The 26,296-nt window shown below is 46.3% G+C and overlaps 1 protein-coding gene across 7 annotated transcripts in view; it reads right to left on the reverse strand.

Moving 5' to 3' along the window:
• Positions 1 to 26,296, reverse strand: part of VAV2 (vav guanine nucleotide exchange factor 2) — a 160,641-nt gene that overhangs the window by 3,244 nt on the left and 131,101 nt on the right. For 3 of the 7 annotated variants that reach the window (XM_083158574.1, XM_083158578.1, XM_083158580.1), the window contains exons 5-27: positions 26,136 to 26,232; positions 23,684 to 23,698; positions 22,586 to 22,684; positions 22,265 to 22,333; positions 22,014 to 22,114; positions 14,957 to 15,056; positions 14,332 to 14,427; positions 13,628 to 13,696; positions 12,838 to 12,924; positions 9,431 to 9,516; positions 9,185 to 9,317; positions 8,845 to 8,859; positions 8,164 to 8,273; positions 7,606 to 7,707; positions 5,522 to 5,610; positions 5,315 to 5,331; positions 4,098 to 4,119; positions 3,149 to 3,276; positions 2,987 to 3,061; positions 2,825 to 2,859; positions 2,628 to 2,744; positions 639 to 726; positions 175 to 292 (exon numbers count right to left, since the gene is read on the reverse strand). In XM_083158574.1, coding sequence (XP_083014700.1) covers positions 175 to 292; positions 639 to 726; positions 2,628 to 2,744; positions 2,825 to 2,859; positions 2,987 to 3,061; positions 3,149 to 3,276; positions 4,098 to 4,119; positions 5,315 to 5,331; positions 5,522 to 5,610; positions 7,606 to 7,707; positions 8,164 to 8,273; positions 8,845 to 8,859; positions 9,185 to 9,317; positions 9,431 to 9,516; positions 12,838 to 12,924; positions 13,628 to 13,696; positions 14,332 to 14,427; positions 14,957 to 15,056; positions 22,014 to 22,114; positions 22,265 to 22,333; positions 22,586 to 22,684; positions 23,684 to 23,698; positions 26,136 to 26,232 — 1,868 coding nt within the window. The remainder of the gene's footprint in view (positions 1 to 174; positions 293 to 638; positions 727 to 2,627; positions 2,745 to 2,824; positions 2,860 to 2,986; positions 3,062 to 3,148; positions 3,277 to 4,097; positions 4,120 to 5,314; positions 5,332 to 5,521; positions 5,611 to 7,605; positions 7,708 to 8,163; positions 8,274 to 8,844; positions 8,860 to 9,184; positions 9,318 to 9,430; positions 9,517 to 12,837; positions 12,925 to 13,627; positions 13,697 to 14,331; positions 14,428 to 14,956; positions 15,057 to 22,013; positions 22,115 to 22,264; positions 22,334 to 22,585; positions 22,685 to 23,683; positions 23,699 to 26,135; positions 26,233 to 26,296) is intronic. The other 4 variants (XM_083158577.1, XM_083158579.1, XM_083158575.1 and 1 more) reach the window with 3 other exon arrangements.

Below are 26,296 nucleotides of genomic sequence, written 5' to 3' on the forward strand. Positions count from 1 at the left end.
TACGATACATGTGGCTTTTGAAGGAAAAATCTGGCCCCAACTACAGTTATAGGAGGCCCAGACCTGCAAAGACTCCTTCAGAAAGCGGTACTGAGCGGAGACGCAGGCTTGGGCAATAATGGTATTACCGAGGGAGGGGGGCTGTGATGGGCAGCCGGGCGTCGCCACTCTTACCTGGGGATCGAGAAACAGTTCGGCTGCCGCTGCGGAGCTTGTAGGGATATTTTAACGTTGTGTCCAGTTGCTTGAAGCTTTCCTTCAGGGAATGTGTCTGGTAATAGTCCACCAGCTCCTGCAAAATGTGAACGGTGAACACCTGAATCGCTGTTATATCTCACAGAGGGTCTACCGTAGGCAGCAGCATAGGGGCATACCGCATAGATATGTACATGGGCAGGAGATGCCGACATATGGAACCCAAGCCTGCCAGCACTATCCTGTCGGCATGTATGTAGAACGCGGTGCATGCACAAGAAGTTTGCTGCAGTGCACGCTCCTATGCAGGCGCCATCTTTCCGGCAATTATTGGGGAGGTGGTAAGGGTGCCCATGTGTCACAATCCACCCCTGTACCCACTACAGCCATTACCACAAAATGATCTCCATTATCACAAAATCTACAGATCATTGTCCACGTACCAATAAGCTTTCAAACTTCTTGGCCTCTGTGATGTGGATCCAGCTGTCTTTCTCTACCACCTTTATGTGTTTCACTTCCTCGTTAAATCTGCAAAAATAATATTTTAGAATGATGTTCAGGCTGTGCACGGTGCTTCCCCCCAAAGGACTATGGGAAAAGGATTGAGTGGTAGATTTATGAATCTTGGTGAAGTGATAAAGGGGCAGATGTATTAAGCCTTAACAAGAGATAAACGCAAGGGTGATAAGGAGAGATAAACGTCCAGCCAATCAGCTCCTTACTGACTTTTTTCAAGCACAGCCTGTAACATGGCAGTTAGAATGTGATTGGCTGGACACTTATCTCTCTTTATCACCCTTGCATGTATCTCTTGTTAAGGCTTAATACATCTGCCCCTTAATTTAAGTATATAAATCCCATATTGTCAGGCAGCCATTGTGGGATACTGGAAACACCATTAGGACACCTAGAAGCATCCCCAAGGCAGGATACACCCAGCAATTGACTCCAAAAAGTTGGCATCTGTTACTGCATGGGTCCTCGCTACCTATGCCAAGCATCACAAAGTGTCTTACAGTCAGTAACCACTTATTATCTCCACAGATAGCTTTGCTGCCAACTACCACTGGCACCTGAATACTGCTTTCTGCTGTGTATGCGTCAACACACAGTGCTGACACACAGCCTGACTGGCGTCGGCTGGTTCCCCAATGGTCACTGACCAGTGGCTACAGTAGTAAAGCAAAGAAACGCCAAGGTCAGATGTCAATGTCTGATTCAGATGGGACTTGTAGATAAGAGTAACAGTCCTAAAGACTGCAAGATGAGGACAGAAGACTTTTCCCAGATGAGGATATAGCCTACAGGAAGGTAACCTTCGAGGTCGAGAACTTCTACTCTTCTGAAACAAACTACGTAAAAGGAGGGAGCTGCAAAGCCGTTAGCACCAGGATGAGGTCACAGGAAGCTATCAGGGAATGTATGGTGGCTACAGATGGTCCGCACTTCAGGTCGCACTTTTGCTGAGAGAAAATTTGAATTTAAAACCCATTTCTAGACTTTCCAACAGAAACAGCAGCAAACGGGTCCAGGCAAAAAGAACATGTAGGAAACCCCTTCACCGCACACCAAGCTAAGTAGATCTTCCAAAGCCTTGCAGTCCACAAAGTGGCCATTTTCCCAAGATACAAGGAGTCCTCACAGATATGTCAGTTACAGCAAATCTACCGGAATTAAGGCCTTCAGCCAATTATTTTGACCACCTCCCCACACCAGGCAGCTCTTAAATGGATGAGACCACTCCACCCAGGGCAGAAACATGGCAGCCACCTAAGCCATCATAATACCTAGTGGGTGGCAGCACCTACCTGACTTCCCGGGTTCTTCTGTGATAACAAAAGGGGCTATTTACCATCATGCCATTGATATGTGTGTGATTTGTCTCCTCACAGCCTACTTTCTGGTGTCGTCTCTGACTTTACCTATGTTGGCAGTGGCCGGGAAGACCACCAAAAAAAATGGCGGCAATCTGCTGCCAAAAACAAGCTTCTGGACAGCACTTAACTAAAGTCGCCAAGCAGCCACTAGAGTACAGATGGTGAGGAGATTGATAACATGAGGTAAGGCAACTTTAAATTAACTGGCACTAAGCCCAGTGTCCCCCAATGGCTGAGCTGAAAATTATGAAACCACTAAATTATTATTCTTATAATTAAGCACAAATTAATTTGGTTTTGTAATTTCATTAAAACAATTTGCGCTCAGGGGCGGCCCACGCATGGCACAGTCCAGTACATGCCCCAGTGTTTGGGAGACACAAACAGACCAAACCAATTGTCCAAAAGACATGTCACCCACCCGTATAGTTTAGAACGTTAAAAATCTATTTAAAATGAAACCAATCTTCATGAGACAGCAATGATGTAATCATTTCTCTCACAATGAACAATCCGTTGCTGAACCGTTATTAGTGGTGCAATAATGCTTACTTGATGCTGATGGCAAATCGCTCAGCCTCTGCCGGGCGCTCCCGAATGAGGTACGTCCCGCTAACGTGGGATTTTAAGAGGTTATCGGCTTGTGGACGCTCTACGTTCCCTGCAAACCTGGAAGGACAGACTGAGTGAGAAATCTTGTAGAGTCCATGAACTGGAAGGAGACAGAAGAGAGGTTGCCTCGTACGTACCAGGGGTATTTGCTGTAATCTGTACGGGCCACCGGCTGTTGGGTAACAGAGACAACTATTAGACATTTTCCCATCAATGCCAAATAAAACCTCAATAGGTTGAAATATCCTTGGCGGAAGATGGACTTGACCAAGTGGAGGTCCTACCTCCATCACACTCACCCGGCTGTCCACAGGACAGGGTTTCACAGACGTACTGGGGAAATAGCCAGATTTCCTAGTTAGTAGTAATCGCCCCTGTAAACAGAAAAAAAGACAACTGCGTTGTGTCATCCGCCCTGGTGAAAATGCGTGGATGGTCTTTCGGGACACATCCAAACTCACCTCCCACCAAGGAGAGTCCGGGTCACCTCTCAGCAGCTCGATCACCTCACCGGTCTGGAATGTTAATACTGGCTTCCCGGGAGGAGCTGGGTTTCCGTGGTAATTCTGAACAGCGACCATCTTGGGCCCTGTCAAATGTTAAGATGGTGGATCAGCGCTAATACACAACACAGGTCCACAGATGTCAACTGTCTTCTCAGTTGACATCTATAGACCTGAGGGGGTGCCAAAGATGATGAGCTCTTCAGGAACCTACAGAAAAGGCTAAACCCCCCATGTAAAAGTAGTGCGTGTTGAGGTCCAATGGCCACTGGACTTGGTCCGGAGGTTGATCTGTGCAGCCATTTTTGGTGGTGGTGGGCTGGCTGTGTAAATTCAACCCCAAACACAAGTTCCAAAAAATAATTAGTGGTTTGGAATTTAAAGGTGGGTAATAAAATGTATTCAGTGGATCCACAAGCCGCTGTTACCCCCTGGATGCAGGGGAGGTCCTGAGCAGTGTTCCCTCTAAGCTGTGCGCACGTGCGCGCGCACACACCTTGACGAGCATGCGCACAGACATTACAACTAAGCGCACAAAGCAGCAGTGGTCCCTTTTTGCAATTGTGGACTCAATTAATGTGTGTTTCACCCATTAACTACATTGTGTGCTGTGTTTTGAATGTTTAATATCATTTTGAAGTAAAGTTAACACAAATGCTGAACGTAATTTTCCAGTTATATATAAGTGACGCATCAAAATGTAAATTTCATTCCAAAGTTGCACAGCCAAAATCTTTAGCCGCACACAGCCTTCGTAAAATTAGAGGGAACATTGGTCCTGAGGCTCTGATCCATGTAACTAGGACTCATACACAACATCCAGGTGAATCATTATTGATTACCCCCAATTTGTACAGTAGCCTGATCTAGACGAGCATTCGATGGGAGGAAGACCTGCAGGACTTACCTGATATCGTAATAAGTGCATCCTAAAAAAAAATGAAACAAAAACACTAATCAGTCAGGATAGTGACGGAGCTCTTTATAAAGACACGAAGCAGAGATATACCCATAATCAATCCTCAACGCTGGACTACACTGTCCTGTAACGCTCAGCGAATTAACATGTAACATGGTACAGAAAAACGTTGCAGGTTTTATCCCTCTTGCTTCTCGCTTCCTCCATAACTGATAAAATTCCTCAATCAGGACATCACTATTAACACCTGCCCATTATTTCCCACCTTTGCTATTATAACCTCCTACTTGGGGGGTGGCCCTCCCCACACCCAACAATGCCCCCTGACATCCATTGTGAGTGCTGCAACCGGACTCATCTTTCAAAGCTCCTCATTCACTGCCAAACTGTATAAATCCATTTAGTGTTCTAATAGATTTCAGTTCAAACTGCTCCCTCACCACCTACAAGGTCCTCAGTAACACTGAACTTCCATACAACTCAAAGCGTCCCTACTACTCCTCTGACCTAACTGTATTCATCCCCAGTCCAACCATCCTCCAGCACCCATCACTACAATTCCTCCACAGTGCTCCTCACCTATGGAACTCCTTACCTCACCCCACCAATCTCTTCCCCAAACTGCAATACTGCAAATTCTCCCGGATATTCACCTCTTCATGCCTGCATACCCTACTCCCACCACGACCCTCCTTCCTCCTCTTATTTTATTCGTCCACCCCATTACCTCTTATATGCTTTTGTTTCTACTGTTCCACATTACCCACCTCATTCTGGATTGCCCTCTCTCACAGGCAGGCTGCATTCTACCATCCACATTACAAACTACAATGATAGCAATTGTATTGGACACAGAGATTTGTAGCTGCTAAATCCACTGAGTGCGGCCTTCACGCACCTAAATGCCACAAAGCCTTACATCAGGGGTTCTCAAAGTCTGTCTTCAGGACCCCACACAGGTCACATTGTCGAGGTCACCCTGCAGGTGCACAGGTGCATTCATTCCTCATTGACACATTTTAAAAGAACCACAGGTGGAGCTAATTATTTCACTTGTGATTCTGTGAGGAGACCTGGAAAACATGCACTGCGTGGGGTCCTGAGGACCGAGTTTGAGACCCTGTGCCTTACACAAATACACACGATGCTGGTTATTGAATTGGAATGATAAATGGAATAGTAAGGAGAAAATATATATAACTCACCATTTCATCAGCTGGACCTGGAGGTGGAAAGAGGAATAAATCAGAATTAAGACCATGGAGGCAGAACCGGACCCCATTATTCAAGGTGCAGACACATCTGAAAGTGTTTGGATTGCAATGACGATAAAGACAGGAAGGGATGAAAGGAATGGGAGGAAAGGGGTAGATAGAATTCCATCCACACAAAGTGGCATTGGTGACACTCACCCATCTTGCACGGATGGATCGTCTCAAGGCACTCCTTGTGGACACCGACCCCGCACTTAGTGCAGTAATATCCCTGATAAAATGTTCCTCTGTTGACAACAAACACAAAGGTATAAATTGGCGGTACACCTAAAAAGCTGACATTTTGGTGAACTAAATGAGGGCACAACACCGCTCCCTAACACAGGTAAATATACATGATCACAACTATTCAGTAAGGCACCTCCTTGAAAAGGACCAGAGATGGCTGAAACACGTTGGGGCACCATACCCAATAACCAACATCCTTACAAGTAACTTTAGCTGAAACTGTTGAGCTTTCAGTGAACGGATCCAGACCAGATGACTTCACGGTCACGTGACCCGGAAGCAGAGACTACCAGAAAGATGCTGCAGCCGAAGTGTGAAAAGGAGAGACAGGGGCCGTACAGAGGGGTAGATTTATTAAGCTCAGTGAAGTGATAATGGGCGAGATTTACCAAGCTAAAAATGCCGTAAAAACCATGTTTTCGGGGTTTTTACCGCATTTTCATATGCAGCAAAGCCCCACCGCCGGGGCTTCACTGCGGGGGGTTACGCCAGTTCTAGATGGCGTAACCCCATGGAAGCCTATGGGCTTCCCTTCGCGCCCCACGGCACCCCGCTCGCCCCCCGCCGATCCGCGACACACCCCCCTCACCTGTGTCTGGGCAGCCTCCTGCTGTGTTGCCTGGACCAGTGACCTCCTCCTCCCTGCACCTCTTCCAAGTGCAGGGAGGAGGAAACGGAGCCCTTAAAGCCGGGTAAGGGTGCAGGCAGGGAGGGGGGAACCCGCTGCACATCGCCTTTTAATGAATAATCGCATATGTTAGTGCATATGCGATTATTAACAATGCGAATGCAGGCGATGTGCAGCGGGGGTTATTAGTGAATCCCGCCCAAATTGTCTGTTTTTTAAAAATGGCCAATCAGCTCCTACCTGTCATTTTTCAAACCAAGCCTGTAACTTCACAGTTAGGAGCTGATTTGCTGGTGATAAAAACCAGACACTTTATCACTTCACCGAGCTTAATAAATCTGCCCCAGAGTGTCAGAGGAGGTCAGGGTGGGTAAGTGAAGCAGGGTCCGTAGGTGAGGAGAGCCTGCGGCGGACAGCGATTGGGCTGAAGCCACATGATATCCAAGCCAAGACCACCAGACTGTCTGTGATGGTGCGACTGCAGCGGGACTTGGGCACAAAGCCCTAGGCACCGCCGCAACAGCACTGGGATGGCAGGGAGCAAGACCGGGCTCACGCTGATCATACCCACACCTTCCTACCCTGCACTTACTTACACCAGGCACAGTAGGACACCTCCCATCTACAACTAAAGGCTAAGAACTAGTATCATCAGAGAATAACAGACTGCGGGATGCTGCAGTCTGTCCCTATGCTCCTCCCCTCCCCTCCCCCTCCCCTCCCTATCTTTCACTGCAGCTACACAGCACCTTTACTTAGTGGGGAAGGACTTTTTTTACTTAATACCACACATCGTATTTTTTCATTATTTATTAATGCTTGATTTGATTTATTGATTTCTTTGTTTAATTTTCTGTGCACAATCACAATACTGTGGTTTTAAACAGATCAGTGGATCACACTTGTACTTAACATGTAAACCAATCAACAATTGACATAGTTACATAGTAGGTAAGGCTGAAAAAAGAATTGCGTCCATCTAGTTCAACCTATGTCACTCATTTGATTAATAAGGGTCATCATAAATTGAGGTTCCAGAAACAAGGTACAGAGCGCTGTACTGATTTCCACTATTATTATCCACAATACGGGGTGGTCATCCGTTTTTTGGTACAGCAGCTAGTCTGCCTTTACTTGTCTTAGTGCGCAGATAATCCCCATTTACCATAGTACTCTCCATCATGCCTTGGCGAGTGTCCTAGAACAAGCCGGGTTTACCAGCGAGGGTGCAGCACCACTGGAGTCTTATATACATGGGTGGGGGGTAAGGGTGGCGAGGACGGGCAAGGTGAGGTCATCAATCATCCCCAATGTATGGGTGGTATACAGCCACAGCACAGTCCGCGCAGCCCGGTCCCCCACTCACCTCAGAAACATCTTGCAGGCTTTACAACTCGTGGTGCGATCGAAGGTAAACATCTGGAAGTTGTGGTGATTGGCGTTGGCCTTTTCCGGCTTTATGTTCGACCTAATTAAAGAGACAAAGGCGCAGGAGGGGGGTCAGGTAACCCATGTGGGTGGGGACACGCATTCATAGAGTCTGCATGTCGACTGTGGGTGGACTACATTAACCATGATGCTCGGCTAGAAGCCCGTCAGATAACCATGGAGTACAGAATTTTACCCAATTACAGGGTAAATATTATAGTGACCCTAACAGACTAATGTATCGATCCTGATATTACATATTTAAGCCTAAAGAGAAAGATCGGTGACATCACGTTGACATCACAGAGATGCCTGGGGAGGGATCAGCAAAGGGTAAAACGGTGAAACAAACTCCTTCGCCCAATAAAGGCCATGTAGGCCAGTTATAGGCCCTTAACCCAAATATCCACATGGATGAAGGGAAGCATTCAGACGGAGATGGCTACAGATTAGACATTATTTATCAGGAATACTGTAAGCGGACAGGTGGCCTTACATGGCCATTTCAAACTGCTCCATCCACTTCCTCTTCATGTCATCTGTCTTGCAGAAGAACTGGAATCCCTGCTTGCCCTGCAGGTGTATCAAGAAGAATCCGTACGACCACTGCGGGGAGAGAGCGCGGAGAGTGAGCGGCGCACAGAGAGGCAGATGTACTAAGTCTCGGAGAGTGATAAAGTATAGAGAGCTGTACTAAGCTTTGGAGAGTGATAAAAGTGTGAAGGGAGAGAGGCACTAAGGGGGGAATTCAATGTTGGCCGCTATTTGCAACAGGGTAGATACGGCTGCCGCTTATTCAATGCTGCCGTTTTCAACAGCATTGAAGGCAGATTACAACAAAACAGATCCAACGTTAAAACAAGTCGGATCTGTTTTGTCGGAAACGGCCGTGGATGGTTAAATTCACAGCCGTTTCTCGACAATCCGTGGGCATTTTCACCGACGTGCCCACTTTTTGCCACTCGACAGGAGGAACATTAAATTCCGCCTGTCGTGTTGCAGACGAGCTGGCCCTGGATTATGACAGTCGTGATCCCACACTGAATACCCCCCTAAGCCTTGAAAAGCGATAAAGTAAAGAGATAATGTGGGCAAGACACAGCTTGACATTCTTCACCTTATTAGATCTTGTTATACACATTTTAAGTATTATAAGTTACGTGTTTAGACTTCTTACCATTTTGCCGTGTGACTAGGGATAGCGTAAAGAAACCAAAAGGAGAGTACACGTTAAACACAAGGAAACATGTATGTTCTCGCATTATGGTGGAAATACAGCAATTGCAAGTATTGTGCGACAGCTCAAGATGAATACGGTAGGATGTCTGACAAGGTGTCTTATAAGAAATGTGTTACAGGGCAAGTAAAGGGAAACGAGCTGTAACTAGCCCCCACTGTATGCATTCTGATTTGGATAGTTAAGAGTACACAGCAATCACAAGTTCTATATTTCAACCATACGGCAACAAAAAAGCTCTAGTTTATTTTATACGTGTGAAGCGTAATGAAGTGTTTACCTTCTTGATGTCTTTGTTGTTCATGGGGTCATCTGACATCTTATGAAAAAGCAGCTCGATAATTTCCTTTAGCTCATAGCTGTAACCTTTCCGTTTGCACACGATGACCACCTTGTCAAACAGAAACAGGTACCTGTGCGAGGGGAGAGTCGGGAAGAACAGTCATCGGCACAAACCGTAACGTGGCTACAACTAGAATTATAAAAGCATCTGAGAACTGTGTGCTACCAACACCGGGGGCCTCACCTATCTTGCTTGGTCTGGTTGACCATCGATCGGACCTTCAATTCTCCATCTATCTTTGGTCGCCCAAACTCTTCCAGTTTTACTTGCTGTTGGGAAAACAGAGCCAGTGAGCGGAGCTCAGAAACTGACAACACGGCCCACGTGCCCACAGGACTATCATTTTGGATAAACCGTCACATCATACTTTCTAGAAAATGGGTCTTTGTTAATGGAAAACACTTTAGTCCTAATAGATTTCCTTTAAGTGATTTGTGAGATGCGTAAGTCACAAGAAACAACCCTAGGAACGCAACGCACAGAACCTGTCCTTCTCATTGATTATCCAAGATGAAATGAAGCCACAGACTCCGTTGGGACAAAGGATCCTGGGAAATGGCATTTGCCGACAGCCTTACACAGTCTTATGGTGTGTACACACGGTACAATATACAATTTTGACTATATAGTCAAAATCGCATGCAGATCACATAGGTTTTTTAACCTTGCGATCCTGATGCGTGCTCCCGCACAGCACAAATAAAAGGCATATACAGTAGACAGGGTTGCATTGACTATATAGTACAGATCTGTACTATATAGTCAAAATTGCTGGTGTGTCTTCTGGCTTGCCGTGCGCTTTGATCCCGATCCGATCACATCGGGATCGAATAGCACGGCCATCAACCGTGTGTACAAACCATTAGGTTGCACCACTGGCATGTAAGGTGCAATTTCGTTCAGTCACAGGAACAGCTTTATCGATGCCGCCTGCAGCATTTAGGGAACGTGGTAAAAATGCTGCAGTCTAACGCTGCTCACCAGGAATATACAGACTGGCGCTTCGAGTGCCCGGACATGGGCAGCTGCAATTTACACAGATCCACTCCCATTCCCGACTGCAGGACTTTCTTCGGGCTGCACCCAATCTGTGGAATGTTCTCCCAAGCACAATAAGACTCTCCTCCAGTCTCCAAACCTACAAGCGTTCCCTGAAAACTCATCTCTTCAGGCAAGCTTATCAAATTCCAGAACCAGTCACAGAACCTTGCCTTCTGGTGGAATCGATGCAATAAAGAATACAGTATATATCCTTATATATCAATGTCTATTTCCCTATAGATTGTAAGCTTGGGAACAGGGCCCTCCTACCTTTTGACTGTCTGTAAATACCCTGTTTGTTGTATCACTGTCTCCTTTTGTAAAGTGCAACAGAATATGCTGCGCTATATAAAAAACTGTTAATAAATTAATAAATAAATGACTACATAAGAGCACAAAAATTCCCACGTGTCCCCAGACTAACCCAGGCTTGTGGGTTATCATTGGATAGCAGAGGTACATTTCACATTGAGTGGGGGTTTCGTTTGCCCAAGAGAAGGCAAACACAAGACAGAAAGAGGCTTTGTGGGCGCACTCTTATTATTGTATATATGAAATTACTTAAAACTTAACTTTTATTTCGATCTTTTAATATAGAATGACAAGAGTTATAAAAATAGAGAAAATGTACACAGGGTGAAAAAGGCACCTATTTAAGGAAAATGTAATAAATAAAATGTAGTGTGATGGCACTTATAACTTTTCACACCTTATTCTCCATTCAGCGCATTACGTCCTTATCATCATTGATATATGAACAATGTGATTATGGGCGAACATTAATGGTTTTGGTCCCTTATACAATATAGGTTTAGATAAGCTGTAGGGATATGTGTTGCCCCAGCAACAGTGCTTATGGTATTTAACAGCTTGTATTGCTCATGCAGTAGGCGTGTCCAGTGCAATTTATTTAGGGATAAAACTACCCTATATTAATACCACACCAGTTGTTCTTCAGGGGTCTCCCACAAGAATACTATTCTGGCCCATTACTGCTTAGCTTCCATGGTGGTATTTTTTAGGGACTGATTCCCAACATTCAAATAGCCTGGTTAACTGCGGTTAGAGCATTTATAGCTGACTGGATCCCTGATACATACAGCCACCAATGGATCACGGCTGTATGCTTAATTGCAAATTTACTATAGTCGTGTTATAATGATAATACCAAGATTAAGAGAAAAGCGGAAAAAAGAAAGGTAGGAAGGGAGGAGGTAGAAATAGGGGAGAGGATTGGGGGAAGCCGTATTTGTTGAAGTTCAATTTACAGGGACAAGATGCTCATAATTCAAGGTACTTATATAACTGGAATTTTGGCCCCGAGTAATTAGGTAAAGGGTTAATGCCTGTATTACATGAATTTCATTGCCTCCTGGGTTTGGTGGTAAATATTTTTTTATATATGTAAGCAGGATTATCCAGTGTCCGCAATTGATCCAGAGTGCTGCTATCCTAATCTGTAGCACAAGTCTAATGCTGGCTACTGTGTTTATACCAAAAAAGTCAGCAGAATCTCCACCTGCTACAGTGTACAGTGTATCTCTATCTGCTACAATGTAGATACCAGTATTTGTTGCAGTTTATAGAGAAAGTGTCACTCAGCTGCTGGGCGCAGGGAGAAGACACTTGTACCTGGGACGCCGCTGCCAGGCATCGGTGAGCGGGATCCGGAGGAGGTTCTGGTGCGGCCGCCTGAGAATACAGGCCGTGCGGATAGCTTCTGGTCAAGTCAGGCGTGACTTATACAAAACCAGAGAAAAGAAAGAAACTTTGGCCCAATATGGGTCACTGTCACTTTAAGAAGCGCAGTCTTGTCGGTACCAGATTGATTTATCTATTCATTGCTACCGACAAGACTGCGCTTCTTAAAGTGACAGTGACCCATATTGGGCCAAAGTTTCTTTCTTTTCTCTTTCTGTCTTGTGTTTGCCTTCTCTTGAGCAATTAAATCACAATGCCAACAGATTAAGGGGGAGATTCAATCGCCGTCGAGCATCTCCCGTGGGGGAGATGCTCGATGGGCCCTATTCAATGCTGTCTTCCCCGACAGCATTGAACAGGGTTTCCTGTCAGAACGAGCCCGACATCTCTAGCTGTCGGGCTCGTTCTGCCGAGAACAGCCGGGAAGTGACGAGCTGCCGGCTGCAGCTCGTCACTTCCCGGCCGCAACTCGCGGCCACGCCCCCTTCTCGCCGCTCAGCGGCCGGGACATTGAATCCCGACTGCCGAGCTCACCGAGAACGGGACAGGGGCACGGCTGTCGCGCTAGCTCGACAGCCGTGCCCCTGACATTGAATACCCCCCTAAACCTTCATTGTGTCTCTCCGGGAAATAAGGGCAGATAAAACTGGTCACCGGCATCCTACACAACAAACATTTGTTTTTTTGGCCATGCCAAATTTGGGGAGTGAGTGGGCAGCATAAGGCATGTGACAGAGATGATTGGCGGTCTGCGATGGTGCCATTTCCCAGAACAGCGGTTGGCTGCGGCTTAGCTGACCTCAAGGACAATACAGATAACTCCAGTATCAGAGGAACGAGACACTCACCAAATGTTCTATGGAATTCTGAAACTCACTGATTTTCTTTAATGTTTCCTTATCCCTTTTCACTTCATTAATATACATAGCCAAATCCTGCAATATAAAGAGAATTTAAATAAATAAACCATGCACAAAAATAACCGATCAGCAGAAGTAAAATAAAATAGGTGGGGGGTTCAGACAAGATGTCCTTATTCCAAGGGCTGGAATATGCATTGCACGCTGGACTTCCTGTAATCTGTAGAAAGGAATGTGCAAGAAATATATATATATATATATATATATATATATATATATATACACATACATACATACATACATACACACACACACACACACACACACACACACACACACACATATATATCTTTCTTTTACCTGCATTTCAGGTTTACCGTCCCTTTTAAAAGGAACATTATTTGAACATAGATCTATGAGTGTAAGACAGGCATGGCTAAACTGCGGTCCTCCAGTACACATCCCAGCATGCCTTGCCACAGTTCTATCATTCCCTGATAGCAAAGCTGTGGCAAGGCATGCTGGGAGGTGTAGTTTCACAACAGCTGGAGGGCCATAGTTTGGGCCATGCCTGGTCTAAGACAACATATGAGGAGAACCAATGTGCACAGCCAACATAAAACCGCCATGAACATAAAATGTTGATGCAGCAGCGCCCCCTACTGGCAATTATCAGCAGAAAAGTTTCATATATGCTATGTATCTGATAACATACAAGAGGGAAAGGATACATTAATCTATCGCCGCCGTGGCGATGACACCACCACGAGGCTCGTACCTGCATGGCTTCCAGTGCTTCCTTCAGCGTATGCCTCTCTGGGCTGTCCGCGGTGTGGCTGAGAAGTTCCTGTGTGTACAGAAAGTGCGCCTGAATCAGAAAACTTGGTGTAGAACTACACATCCCAGCATGCGGTCATAGCCTCTACATGCAAGTACGCACTAGGGCAGTGATATCTAAGAAGATGCGCTAAGGTGTGTAGCAGGGGGGACTAATGAGGCACAGTCTGCATAGAGAACAGGTTCTCAAAGTCGGTCCTCAGGACCCCACACAGTGCATGTTTTGCAGGTCTCCTCACAGAGGAGAGGAAATAATTAGATCCACCTGTGGATCTTTTAAAATGTGTCAGTGAGTAATGAGTACACCTGTCGGGTGAATGGAGATAATGCAACCTCTATGTACTAAGGACCCCGCTAATCAGTTACAATAATAATTAGAAAAAACACTTTCATTTGACATAGAGTAAAATTGTGATACGTAGCATAATTTATGGGCCCATCTACCCCGACCAGGTGATCTCATCTGGGGGGTCCCTAATATTCCTAAGGTTCAGTGTAAGAACCCCCGAACATCTGAGTTTTCCCCTTTTTCTGTGGGGCACTACAAGTCTCAGCATGGTAGGAACTCTTATTATGTTTAGAATATGGATGTGCAGTCCAGCCCTGCCCCTTCCCAAAGAACAAATAATAAAGCTCCTTACGTACTTTAAGCAACAGATGATACTTGAGGACTCTCTGCATTGGAATCACCATCAGATCTTGCAGCTTAAACTTCCCGTCTTGAACCTTCACTGAGCATTCCTGTGGGCGGGGACATAGGAGGAAAATGGGGTGAGTGGGACCTAGACTTTAAGCTGTGGGCCTCAATCAGGTATGCATGCAATGCCGATGTTCACGTGTTCCGTATATCGGCCACGCCAGTGCAAGTGGCAGCGTTCGGAGGCCGAGATCAGATGGAGAACCTGCAAAGCCATAGGACTTGCACAAGTTTTGATGATGCAACAGATTGCGGCGTATAAGGACACACTAATCTGTATTACAGCGTGCACCTGCGCTAAAAGTGGGCGTCTCAGTCCTTGCACATTCAGCTGCAAGAGGAGGAGCCTGTAGTCCTATTTGCATATAGTTGCAGACTGTCTGTCGCCAGTACATGCCGCTGCCTATACGCGATTCACAAGTACATATATTTATGCAGAGAATGATCCTCGAGCAGTAAAACATATGGATGGGCAGCCGCGAACAGAAAGGAAACAAAGCAGAGCTGCCACAGAGGGACATACAATATGCGGTAATTATGCGTATTGACACCGGGCCCATTACTGACACCCACCTCAATTTTTATCCTAATGTCATCCCTGGTAGCGATCAGCTGGTCCAGCGTCTTCTGGGAATATTCAATGTGACTGCAGTACTCTCCGTATATCAGCAGCCTGGAGGGACACAGAGACCAGACGGTCAGTAATGCAAAGAATTAATGACAAGTTGTAACAGAAGTTCATTGAAATATTTTTACTGGCAACATAAATTGTGCATTGACAGGAGGGAGACTCGCTGGATGGGTTCTCAGGAGAACGAGCCCGTAGACCTAGATTATTCTGCATGCTCAGAGACCACCACATCCCGGTGCAGCATACGGTAAGCGTGAGCACTGTCTAATACGATTTCCTTGCAGGTGCAGAAGACAGTGAATTGTGGGTAGGTGTTGGGTAAACCACAATCTTAGTGTTCATTCTAGCACTCGCCATCTTTGAAAACCCATGCAGTTCCTCTTCGCTGCCTGGGGTGTCGCTGTCTGCTGTAGTGCTTCTAGCAGAGTGTGGTCTGTATATCAGCACTGATATGCAAATCAGACCAGTGCTAGAACCACCACAGCAGACAGCGACACCCCAGGCAGGAAAACTGCATGGGTTTTCAAAGATGGTGGGTGCTAGAATGAACACCAATCTGACACGCTCCTTACTGGAGACCTAATTTTGGAATACTTCACCCTAGACGACATTGGAAATGTGTCCTTACTCCCTCTTGTGGCCTTGATATTGCCAACGCCACATCTAGATAATGTTGTGTAATGCATGACATATTCAATACAACCTAACGAGCCCTCCAACGTTACACAAACTGACCAGATCTCTGAAAGTATCTCTTCAGGGGTACTGTAATATCTGTAATATCTCCCCTCTGCCAAAAGCTGTAAATCCCTAGAAGGCCCAAATCTAATTTGTGCCGTAGTCTATTGTTGCGCCACCTCCGCCCGGTTCTATACGGAGATAGTCTGCCCAACACGGCGCAGTGCCAGGCTCAGAAAACCGTTACTATAAAGTCAGGATTGCTGAAAGATTTAAAGCAAACCAAATGTTCCAATTTCCAAACCACAAGAGAACGAAACTGGGAGAAGAATCAAAAAGTCAAATTTTCGTGCTCCCAGCCCGTGAAATGAATCAGTGCAGGTTCCGGGCGGTACCGACGGGGAATCATTGGATACGTGAAGTTACTGTGGCGCGGTTACAAGACGGTACTTGTATAAATATTCTTTCATTTCAAGAGGATCTGCCAAAGCTGCAATTTGCGGCCACTTTTAAGCATTAGCAAACGTTCTATTAGAAGTTCTGGGTGATGCCGTGCCAGCGATTATGTAACACAAGGAATGGTTGGCGCGCTAAACCAGCTGCATCCACTGGTCCTCATCCCAAGCCACATAAAACAAATGTACGAGCCAGCGCTGGCCGTTGGGAAGAAATACACCCTGATTTAATAACCGCACCTCACTTCTCTACGCCTTGCCAACCAGAAATACCAGCCAGCAATAACAGGACGATGCTTCTCCGCTGCCCACCAGTATGGTTACTTAGGTTAAGAAGAAGTAGATTATAAATAAAACCTCATGTATGTTAAAATAACCAACAAAATGAATAAATATAAAAAAATTGGCCCGATTCAGAAGCACAGATGTACAAATGGTGTCAAACTGCCCGTGTACCTCGTATCTTTTCTTACCCATCTTTGCCGTCACTCTGGGAACCCTGATGGCCGTAAATGGGTGACAGCAGTGCAAATGCGGGTAAGAAAAACATTCGGTATCTGAAAGGCTCACAGATGTATGTCTATGTAGACAGTCGATAGGTCGACACAAGCAAAAAGGTTGACATGTACTAGGTCGATATTGACAAAAGGTTGACACACTCTAGGTCGACAATGGCAAAATGTCGAAACAAGCAAAAAGTTGACATGAAAATGGTCGACACATGAGAAGGTTGACAGTTTTTCACAATTTGTGAAAATGTTTTGTGCTTTTTCATGCTTCACCATCCACGTGGACGAAGAGGAACAGTAAAGTGGGCCGAACACTACACTAATCGGGGGTGCAAGTGCGAAGGTACATGGAGAAAAAAAACCATGAAAAACTCATGTCACTCTTTTGGATTACAGTCATTTTGTCGACCTACATTCAGTCGACACTTATAAAAGGGACTATAGGTCGACATAATTTTAAATTTTTTTCATATTCTACCATCCATTATGACGTGGAGGCCGAATAAAATACTGTGCCGAGCGTGGAGAGCAAAGCAAGGGGACGCAGTACACTTAGTCGTGCCAACGTGAGTTGACATAGAAACAAAAAACCCCATTATGTTGACCTTTGTTATGTCGACCTAAAGACCCTGTCAACCTATAGTCTAGTCGACCTAAGCCATGTCGACTTAAGGGTGTTGACCCAATGTATGTCGACTTAAATTGTGTCGACCCAATGACCCATACCCAATCTTTTCATGTGTAGACCTTATCAATGCAAATAATTGACAAAAGTTTTGCTCCAATCAGAATTTGTGTAAAGTATGAAGGGCGGAAATACCTTTTGCGGAAAATTACCATGTGATATACACTCAGACAAAAATAAATAAATGCTGCCCATCTACTTGCCACTATCATCACTACCAAGCAGCAGGTTCAAAATATCTCTTTTGGTATACAGCAACAGCTGAAGGCTGAGCAGGATTTGAGAAACTACCTTGGAGGGCCAGCAGGTAGCGCTGTGTCATAGGCTGCAACAAAGTACTCTATTGTGCAAATCGTCCGCATTATGATAAGTTGAAGCTTGAACAAAGAAACTGAGATGTTGGCACTCAAAGGGTTAATTCCCTCACTAAAAGGTAATTTCCTAGACACTGGGATTTAGCGCGCTGTCCCTTTAAGATATTCTGCCGCCATTCCCCACCGTGTTACTGCAGACTTAACCGAACGTCTGCTAAAAAAATACCCAACTCAGATTTAAAACAATCATTAAAATAAACAGGATAGTTAGCACCATTAATGGGTTTATTACAGCCGGTAACATAACAAAATATAATTTAATGTTCCACAAGACGCAGAAGAGAGAGAAAGAAAAGAAAAGTCAATTACGAGACTGTCAGAGGAGATTGCAGATAATTAGAAACAAATTAGTGCGGACAATGCAGTCTGGTGGTTGCACAGTACTGTAATCATTTAACTATTCAACAAGCTCCCGGTTCTGTAATTCTCACAGAGCGAGGAGAGAGGGGGGGGGGCTGCATCTGCTCTATAGCTTAGTTACCATCATAGCATCTACATCTGCTCAGTATTATACAGTAGCCACATTTATCGGACGATCGGATGGACAATCAAACAAAAAATCATTGTAGTGTGTGGGGGCCTTTAGGAGCAGAAAGATAAATTGTGTGAAGCCCCCCCATCAGTGAAAATGGTCAGGATCAACATATCTGGGGTTTTGACATGTTTACCCCGATTCTCTGACGGAGTACGACCACCGATGGCCGCAGATCGGGAGATCTGATACGTTTACCGGCAGTGCCGTTGGACCGAGGAAACCGCTTCCTGATGTATAGGCGATCTTAGGTGCCGTTGTAAACAGAATGGAGTAAATCAGTGTCTCTCCACCTCGGTCCTCAAGTACCCCCAGGTCTCCACACAGAATCACATGTGACATAATTAGCTCCACCTGTGATCTTTTAAAATGTGTCAGTGAATAATGAGTGCACCTGTCGGGTGACCTGGAAAACGGGGCGGGGTGAAGGATGATATTGGCCATCGCTCCCTTGTATTGGGTTGTGGAGGGGAAGGACGTCCAGTGTCTTAGATTTGCATTTGCACACCACATAATTTGATGGTTGGCGACCAACGAATGATGTAGGTGTCGCCCCATAGGCTGCGAATGGTGTTTATGCAAAACATCCATTCGCAGCCGTGTGGGTGAATTCGCCCTGCGAAGGGTGCGGGGGTCTGTTTGAACTGCAGACGGGCTAAAAAAGACACGCAGTGCTGCATGTCAATCAGAATATCCTCCTATGTCCGCTGGGTCACACACCTCAGAGGTAACTGCAATTGGTGCCTGAGTCTCCACCACTAGATGGCGGTATGAGGAAAGCCAACCAGGTACAGAATGTACAGCATCGCATCAATGCTCAAACTCACTCTTATAGTCACACCATATCGTATGCAATATGGAATCCTGAATGAACCACGAGTATTAAAACACCCAATGGATCTATAGATAATGTTCCTATTGTAAGGATATCATTAGCAGCTGACCAATTCTGTCAGGGCGTAAAGGGTCAGATTCAATAAAGCAAAAAGCAAGTCATTTTGTGGGCGGGATGTATTAATATACATCGCCGCCGCGATGCCAGTGCATATGTACTAACATATGCGGCTGGTATCGCGGTGCGTGACGGAGGCCCCCCCGCAATACTTGTACTGTGGTGTGCGGGGTGTCTCCATCACCTCCCAGCCACCTACTGCTCCCTTCACGCCGGGACAGCTCAGCGTGGCTGTTCCCGGCGCCTCCTCCCCCCTGCAGCCGGAAGGACGTCCGGCTGTGTTGCTAGGGGGAGGATGGGTTTACCTTCCGGAGTCCAGGAGGACCTGCAGGAAGGTAAGCTGGAGGGAGGGGGAGCTCGGCGAGGCGGCAGGGTTCCGGCGGAGGCAGCGAAAAGAAGCCCATAGGCTTCTATAGGGTATCGCCACCCAAAGGTGGCGATGCCCTGCCCGGCGGTATCGGTGCTGCCGGATTTTTACCGCATTTTCTGCTTAATACATCCCGCCCTGTGTCTGAGGAAAAAAACATGTTATGCAAGGGGGCAAATATTTTTCGATTATTTCTGTGCAGGGTAAATACTGGCTGCTTTTGCATGTAGTCCAAGGTTAGACAGCTTTATTTTTATACTGCTATTTAGATTTCAGTTGAACACACTCCACCCATATCTAACTCTCTCTGCACCTATTACATCTGCCCCACCTGCAGTGCAACATGGGTTTCCCATTTGTGTGCTTTGCTTACAAAGCTGAATCAGACTGTATACACCATAGTGGCTCCCATAGACTAGCACGCACAATTCAGTAGAGAAGAATCAGCTATCGGACTGTTCTGCCTTAGATTTACATCTCTGGAACCTCAGCCCCAGTTACTCTGTGGGATCAGTCCTAGATTTGCATAGGAAGAAGACAATTGGTTGCCTAGAAATCAATAACACACATTGATAATCCTCGCCATGGCAGAGTTCTCCTTGCGCGCCGAATCCTGAGTGACCCGGACACCTCTGTATACGCACAGCAGGTACAAGTGCTGTGTGTGCTGACAGCCAATCAACATCTCTCTCACAGAGGTTATCAGCCAGTTCTCCGGCGTGGACTTATTTCAGGCTGATGCCGATGGGCGATGTGTCAGCTGATGTCCTTATTAGCAGAATACTTGTGTATTAACATGGCGAGTCTCCGAAGGCAGAACAATGCGGAGCTGACAGCAGCAGAGATCAATCCTGAAGGGTCAGCCCTGGGTCAGTCCGTATCTCATTTACATTTCTCTGTATCCTGGGAATGCAGAATAATGAGCGGAGGTAGCATACAGTCACCGTGACTGACATACTGTACATGACGTGACCCCCATCTATATCCCAGAAGGATGCACCGATCTTCCCCTGTGCTGGACCGTTTATGACCTGCACACATGCCCAAAGCTTCACCGACAAACATTTTAAATTTGAGGTGAAAAGAACATTGGTAAATGGTTCACGTATCAGATAGTAACAGACATGGTCATACGTGCTTTATAATATCATTACAACGCATCGTCTGCACAGACGTCTACATGTGGACAATACATGTAGGAATTGTAATATGTAACAAAGGGGTGAGAGTGCAGCCTATCCAGTCACTAGGAGCCAATGACATCACTGAAAGTGCAGCCTATCCAGTCACTAGGAGCCAGTGACATCACTGAGAGTTCAGCCTATCCCGTCACTAGGAACCAGTGACATCACAGAGTGCGGCCTATCCAGGAACTAGTGACATCACTGAGAATGCTGCCTATCCAGTCACATGGAACCAGTGACAGCAGCCTATCCAGCAACATCACCGAGAGTGCAATATATCCAGTCACTAGGAGCTGGTGACATCATTGAGAATACAGCCTATCCAGTCACTAGGAACCAGTGACATCACTGAGAATGCAGCCTATCCAGTCACTAGGAGCCAGTGACATCACTGAGAGTACAACTTATCCAGTCACTTGGAACCAGTGACATCACTCAGTGCAGCCTATCTAGCTGCATTACTGAGAGTGCAGCCTATCCAGTCACTAGGAACCAGTGACATCACTGAAATTGCAGTCTATCCAGTCATTAGGACCCAGTGACATCACTGAGAATGCAGCCTTTCAATCCATATGTTGCTTTGATACCATGACCAGTATTGCTTTTTTCCATTTTGTGTTCCCCAGGAGTAAGGTCTAATTGAATGCTGCACATCATACTATACCACTGTGCTACAGTCTTACAGGTAATATTACAGAGTAAAGCTGAAAATATCCACATACCCAGCAATACAAATTCTGCTCTGCATAGTATTAGTATAGTATCACTCAGTACCACTTCCCTACATACTGCATCTATTTCTGGAGAGAGTGATGACACAAAGCAGTTTTAAGAAGGGCTGTCCAATTGGTGGCCCAAGGGCAGCTCATGGATATATACTATTTATATTCAGCAATTCCCAGCAAAACTGGGTGATCCTTTAAGCGGATTTATGTTCACTCTGAATATTCTACACACTCATGTTTTCCATCAGGTAATGCAGTCATTATTATTTCATGGAGATTCAGGAGGATGCTGTAATGTCAGTCTACCAGCAGGTGGCAGTATAGGAACCCACAAACAATGAGAAGGTGCTGCGGATGCGGTTTGCAGACTACTCTTGGGCAGGATAGATGTAATATGTTATGAATATGAATCCTTGGGCTTTTAGTGATATGCCTGTGTCTCCTGTCTGCAGACTGTACAGTATACAAACCATATGGCGTAATGTCTGACAAAAAAATAAGGCTTAGGAATGGAGAGGCAGGGATTCCTATATCTTACTTCTCTTTATAGTCCAGGAAGACCTGTCCGATGGTGCTTCCGCCCGACATTATGGACATCTCTATGGTCCGCAGGAAGTTGAAGTGCACCTTTATTAGTTCCTGAGGACAGAGAAGCAGAGCGCACTTAGTGCACACTGACACATGTAACACACACACACACACACTAATACAAGTATACACACCCCGTCACATGTATAGACTGTAACACAATTATACACACTGTCACGTGCATTCACTTTGACATCTTACCTCTAGATTAATGAAGATTACGGCCATCTCCGCAGGCGTGAGGATCTGCTTTAGGGGTAACATGTAGTTCTGAAAGAGAGACAGTAGAAGCACCATATATAAGGCAGCAAGGTGCCGCCAGCGCCAGGAGATGTCGGACTGGTTAGAAAGATTGGGCTCGGTACCGCGGTCAGATGTGGGAGTGGTTTAAACAACGTTAAAAAGTGATAACGTGGCCAACTGGGATATTCCTGATTCCCACTAACCCAGAGACCACATGGGGGAACCATCTCCGATACTTATGAACAATGTAAGCGGCCGGCTGTATCTCCTCAGACTCACTATGCGGATGTCATCCAGCGTCTTGTAGTAGCGGTCCTCCGTATCCCGAATCTCCAGCAGGCAGCAGTTTCTTTTGTCGTCTTCTGTCATCACCATTTTCTGACGGACACAATGACACAAGATAAAGATCAGACCAGGAAAGCTGCGCGTGATAGGGTGTACTACAGCTCGTACCAATATTACATGAAGAGATTACAGAGAATGACTTATTACACTACGGGCAACCACTCGTTTTACGGCTTGATCCATCTCCCCCTATGCTTGCAGGCCACCTTATATAGGTCATTACGGCGCTGTGTCACATGCCAATGAGGCTGCATAATAAGACTTAATTTTAACATTTGAGTTATATTATCACTAAAAAGACAAGGGGGGTAAATTTACAAAGCTGCCATCGGTTGTTCGGCCATTTTGGACTGTAAAGGATCTAAAAATATCAAATGCCCTCATGTTTAATGCAAAATATTGCACCTGAAAAGAACCACTTCGTAAATGTAGCCCCATGAATAAGGTGCAGGACACTTTAAAGGCATTTAAGACACAAATCTTTAGGATTGGCGCAAACTGCAAATATAACGCACAGCCTCCATTAGTGATAGCAACATACGCCATGTAACATGGAGGTTGGGGAACAAATGCTAAATCATGAGGTAAATTATGTTTTTTTAAGGGTTTATGGTGCTTGGGGTTATACCTGAACTTCAGATTATTTATTAAAAATGATGTATTCACCATAGCTGGCCCCCATTAACCCCCCCCCCCCCCCAACACACACACGCACACACTAGTACAGCTCCTCCACCCAATGTTCCCAGTCTGTGGGAGCTGGATACCTCATTAACCACACCCTAATATAGTGGGTGGTGCCTGCATTAGCTCTCGGTCAAGTTTATGAGGAAGACCCCCCTTGATATCTCCTAAATAATGTATATCCCCAAAAGAACCGCCTCTCAGACCAGCCGCAACCTAGCGCAGGACGTTGTTTCCCCCTCAAAAGCCACCATCCAGGTCCCGATACACACATAACATGTCCGCGGCCATTTCCTTGGTCATTCAATCAGGCCATTACAGTGATCATAGCACAGAATCTCTCCTTACCTGCATGTACCTTATCTGAGGCATTGAGGGAGGAGAAGGAGACATTACGTTTAGAGACATTTGCAAATGCAGCGTCTATATATTGCAATGCGCCCGGTGTCTGCGACATGAAGGACAAATGAGGCATTATGCGCTATTAAGCCACTTCCACCATTATTAATTGCTTCCTAATAACTAAGCTGGATGGTTGCATTTACAGGATATACAGTATATTCTGCAATGATCCCTGGCATGCAGGGAAACTGTATGCTGCGTATTCTATATAGACCTAGTCCGGCGACAGCTGGAAAGTGGCACCTTACGTGGCACCTCTGAGCAGGAGATAAGTCCTGCGCAGCCCGGGGCAGGGCCTCTGATGAGTGCACGACAGATCGTTCGCACTGTGCCGGCATCTCCAGTTCTTCCATCTTTTAACATTTGCCCTTTTGCCGCCCATCCTCGACTTGTCAGCTGGCAGCGTTCCAGAGAGCGAGCCTCTGTGCTTCCACTTCATTGAGGCGTAAGTGTTTCCCCCGGGCAACTGGGAAAGGACAGCAGTGGATGCAGGGGAACGGCACAGAGCCATACACGCAAACACTATGTTTAGCACATTAATGGGGACGTGGCGGGGTCCCACCTGTACTGGGCAAATGGATCCTGGACATGTCGGTCTTGCACCTGTTGACCTATTAACGGTCAACCTTTTCTCAAAGTCGATCTATCACCTGGATACAGACTTTTTTACTCAAAGGGGTAAATGTATCAGGACGCCTGAAGCTGGAGGAGCGGGAATTTGTCTGGGAATGGCCGTATTTTTAAAGTGGCAAAAACCAGGTTGGGCGTGCCATGTAAACGATTGCCCCTTTAAAATAATTGCCACTTCTCTCGGAATTACTCAGTTGCCCGGGGCATCTCTCGCCATTTGGCGCATGGGCAACCAGTAAGCAAGGACACCTCGAGGTAAGCCAAGGAGATTAAGGGGCAGATGTATTAAACTTGGTGAATGATAAAGCGGAGAAAGATAAAGTATCAGCCAATAGTCTCCTGAGGGGATTATTTATTGAGATAATTGTTCTATTGAAGATGAGATGTTGCCATAGGCAACAAATCAGATTCAATCTATTCTTTTCTAGAAGGTGCTAAATAAATAAGTAGCTTCTGATTGGTTGCCCATAGCAACACCCCATCTTTAACCCCTTGAGTGGTAGGTTTTGCTGGGGCAGGACAACCCTACCAGGGCAGGTTTGTCCTGCCCCAGCAAAACCAACCACAGTGGGAAGCCCCCCCTGCCCTCACCTCTGCTCCGGAGCTTCCCTGCCGCCGCTAGTGTCCCCGTTGCCTTAGCCGCCGGCCTGTCACATTGAGCAGTGACGTCGGCCGCAGGCTCTGCGATGTTCGGGGCGGCTCGGGGGGGACTCGGGAACGCTCAGGCACCCGAGCCGCCCCGAACATCCACGAGCCTGCGGCCGACGTCACTGCTACTAAAAGTATGGTGGCAGGCAGGGGGTAGCGGTGTTAGAAGAGCTCTGGCGTGTGATCGCCGGAGCACAGGTGATGGAGGGTTGGGGGGGGGGGGGGTGTGTGTGATTGGGGAGGGGGGCTCTAGAGGTGCTGTGCCAGTGGTGCACACCTGGACACCACTGGCGCGCACCTATTTCATATTTGTGGTATGCCCTGAAATTTTCCGGGACAGCCCGCTGCGGGGAATATCACTCAAGGGGTTAATAGAACTCCCATCTTAGTAAAAAAAAAAAAACAGTCATTTTTCACACTGGGGGCCAGATGCACTAAGCTTCAAAAGTGATAAAATGGAGAGTGATAAACCACCAGCCAATCAGCTCCTACCTGCCATGTCAGAGACTGCATTTGGCCCACAGTCTGTAACATGGCAGATAGAAGCGGATTGCCTGCTACTTTATCTCTCTCTCCTCTTTAGTACTCTTTACAGCTGGGTAGACACTAGACCAGGCACGGCCAAACAACGGTCCTCCAGCTGTAGTGAAACTACAAGTCCCATCATGCCTTGCTACAGTTTTGCTACTAGGGAATGCTAAACTATGGCAAGGCATGCTGGGATGTGTAGTTTCACAAAAGCTGGAGAACCACAGTTTGGCCATGCCTGCACAAGACGATGTGTCGTCCGATCCGATGGATCGAGCCGACCTATCGGGCTATTAGCTAGTTTGTGCTAATTATGTTGTGGACATTCACCATCGGCCCTTCCCGCAGTTAGCAGCATGACCCCCGCCATCGCTCCCTTCATTGGCAAGTGTGGATGCACTTGCCAATGCCGCTTCCCCTCCAGGTACCGTCGCTGCAGGAGTCAGGTTGAGTACACATCCTATACTGTGTGGCCAGCTGTAGGCTTAGTACATCACCCTCCCCCAGATCCATTGTAGACCTGACCCCGCCACCTTGCGCCCTGTCACCCGTACATATGTGCTGCCGCAAGTTTAGGTTTTGTGCCGCTCACCATCGGCTGTTGATTTTCCACCTTGATGATGTCTTCGTAAATGTCGTCTTCTTCACATGGGACATCGTAGGTGTCATTTTCTCCCAGGTCGTGTTCACTAAATAGAGACACAAATGGACACAATTAAAAAAATATATATTTAACAACTTTTTATTAAGTCA

This window comes from Crinia signifera, chromosome 9 (genome assembly GCF_055691185.1).
Source record: "Crinia signifera chromosome 9, ASM5569118v1, whole genome shotgun sequence".
NCBI classification, from domain to species: Eukaryota; Metazoa; Chordata; class Amphibia; order Anura; family Myobatrachidae; genus Crinia; species Crinia signifera.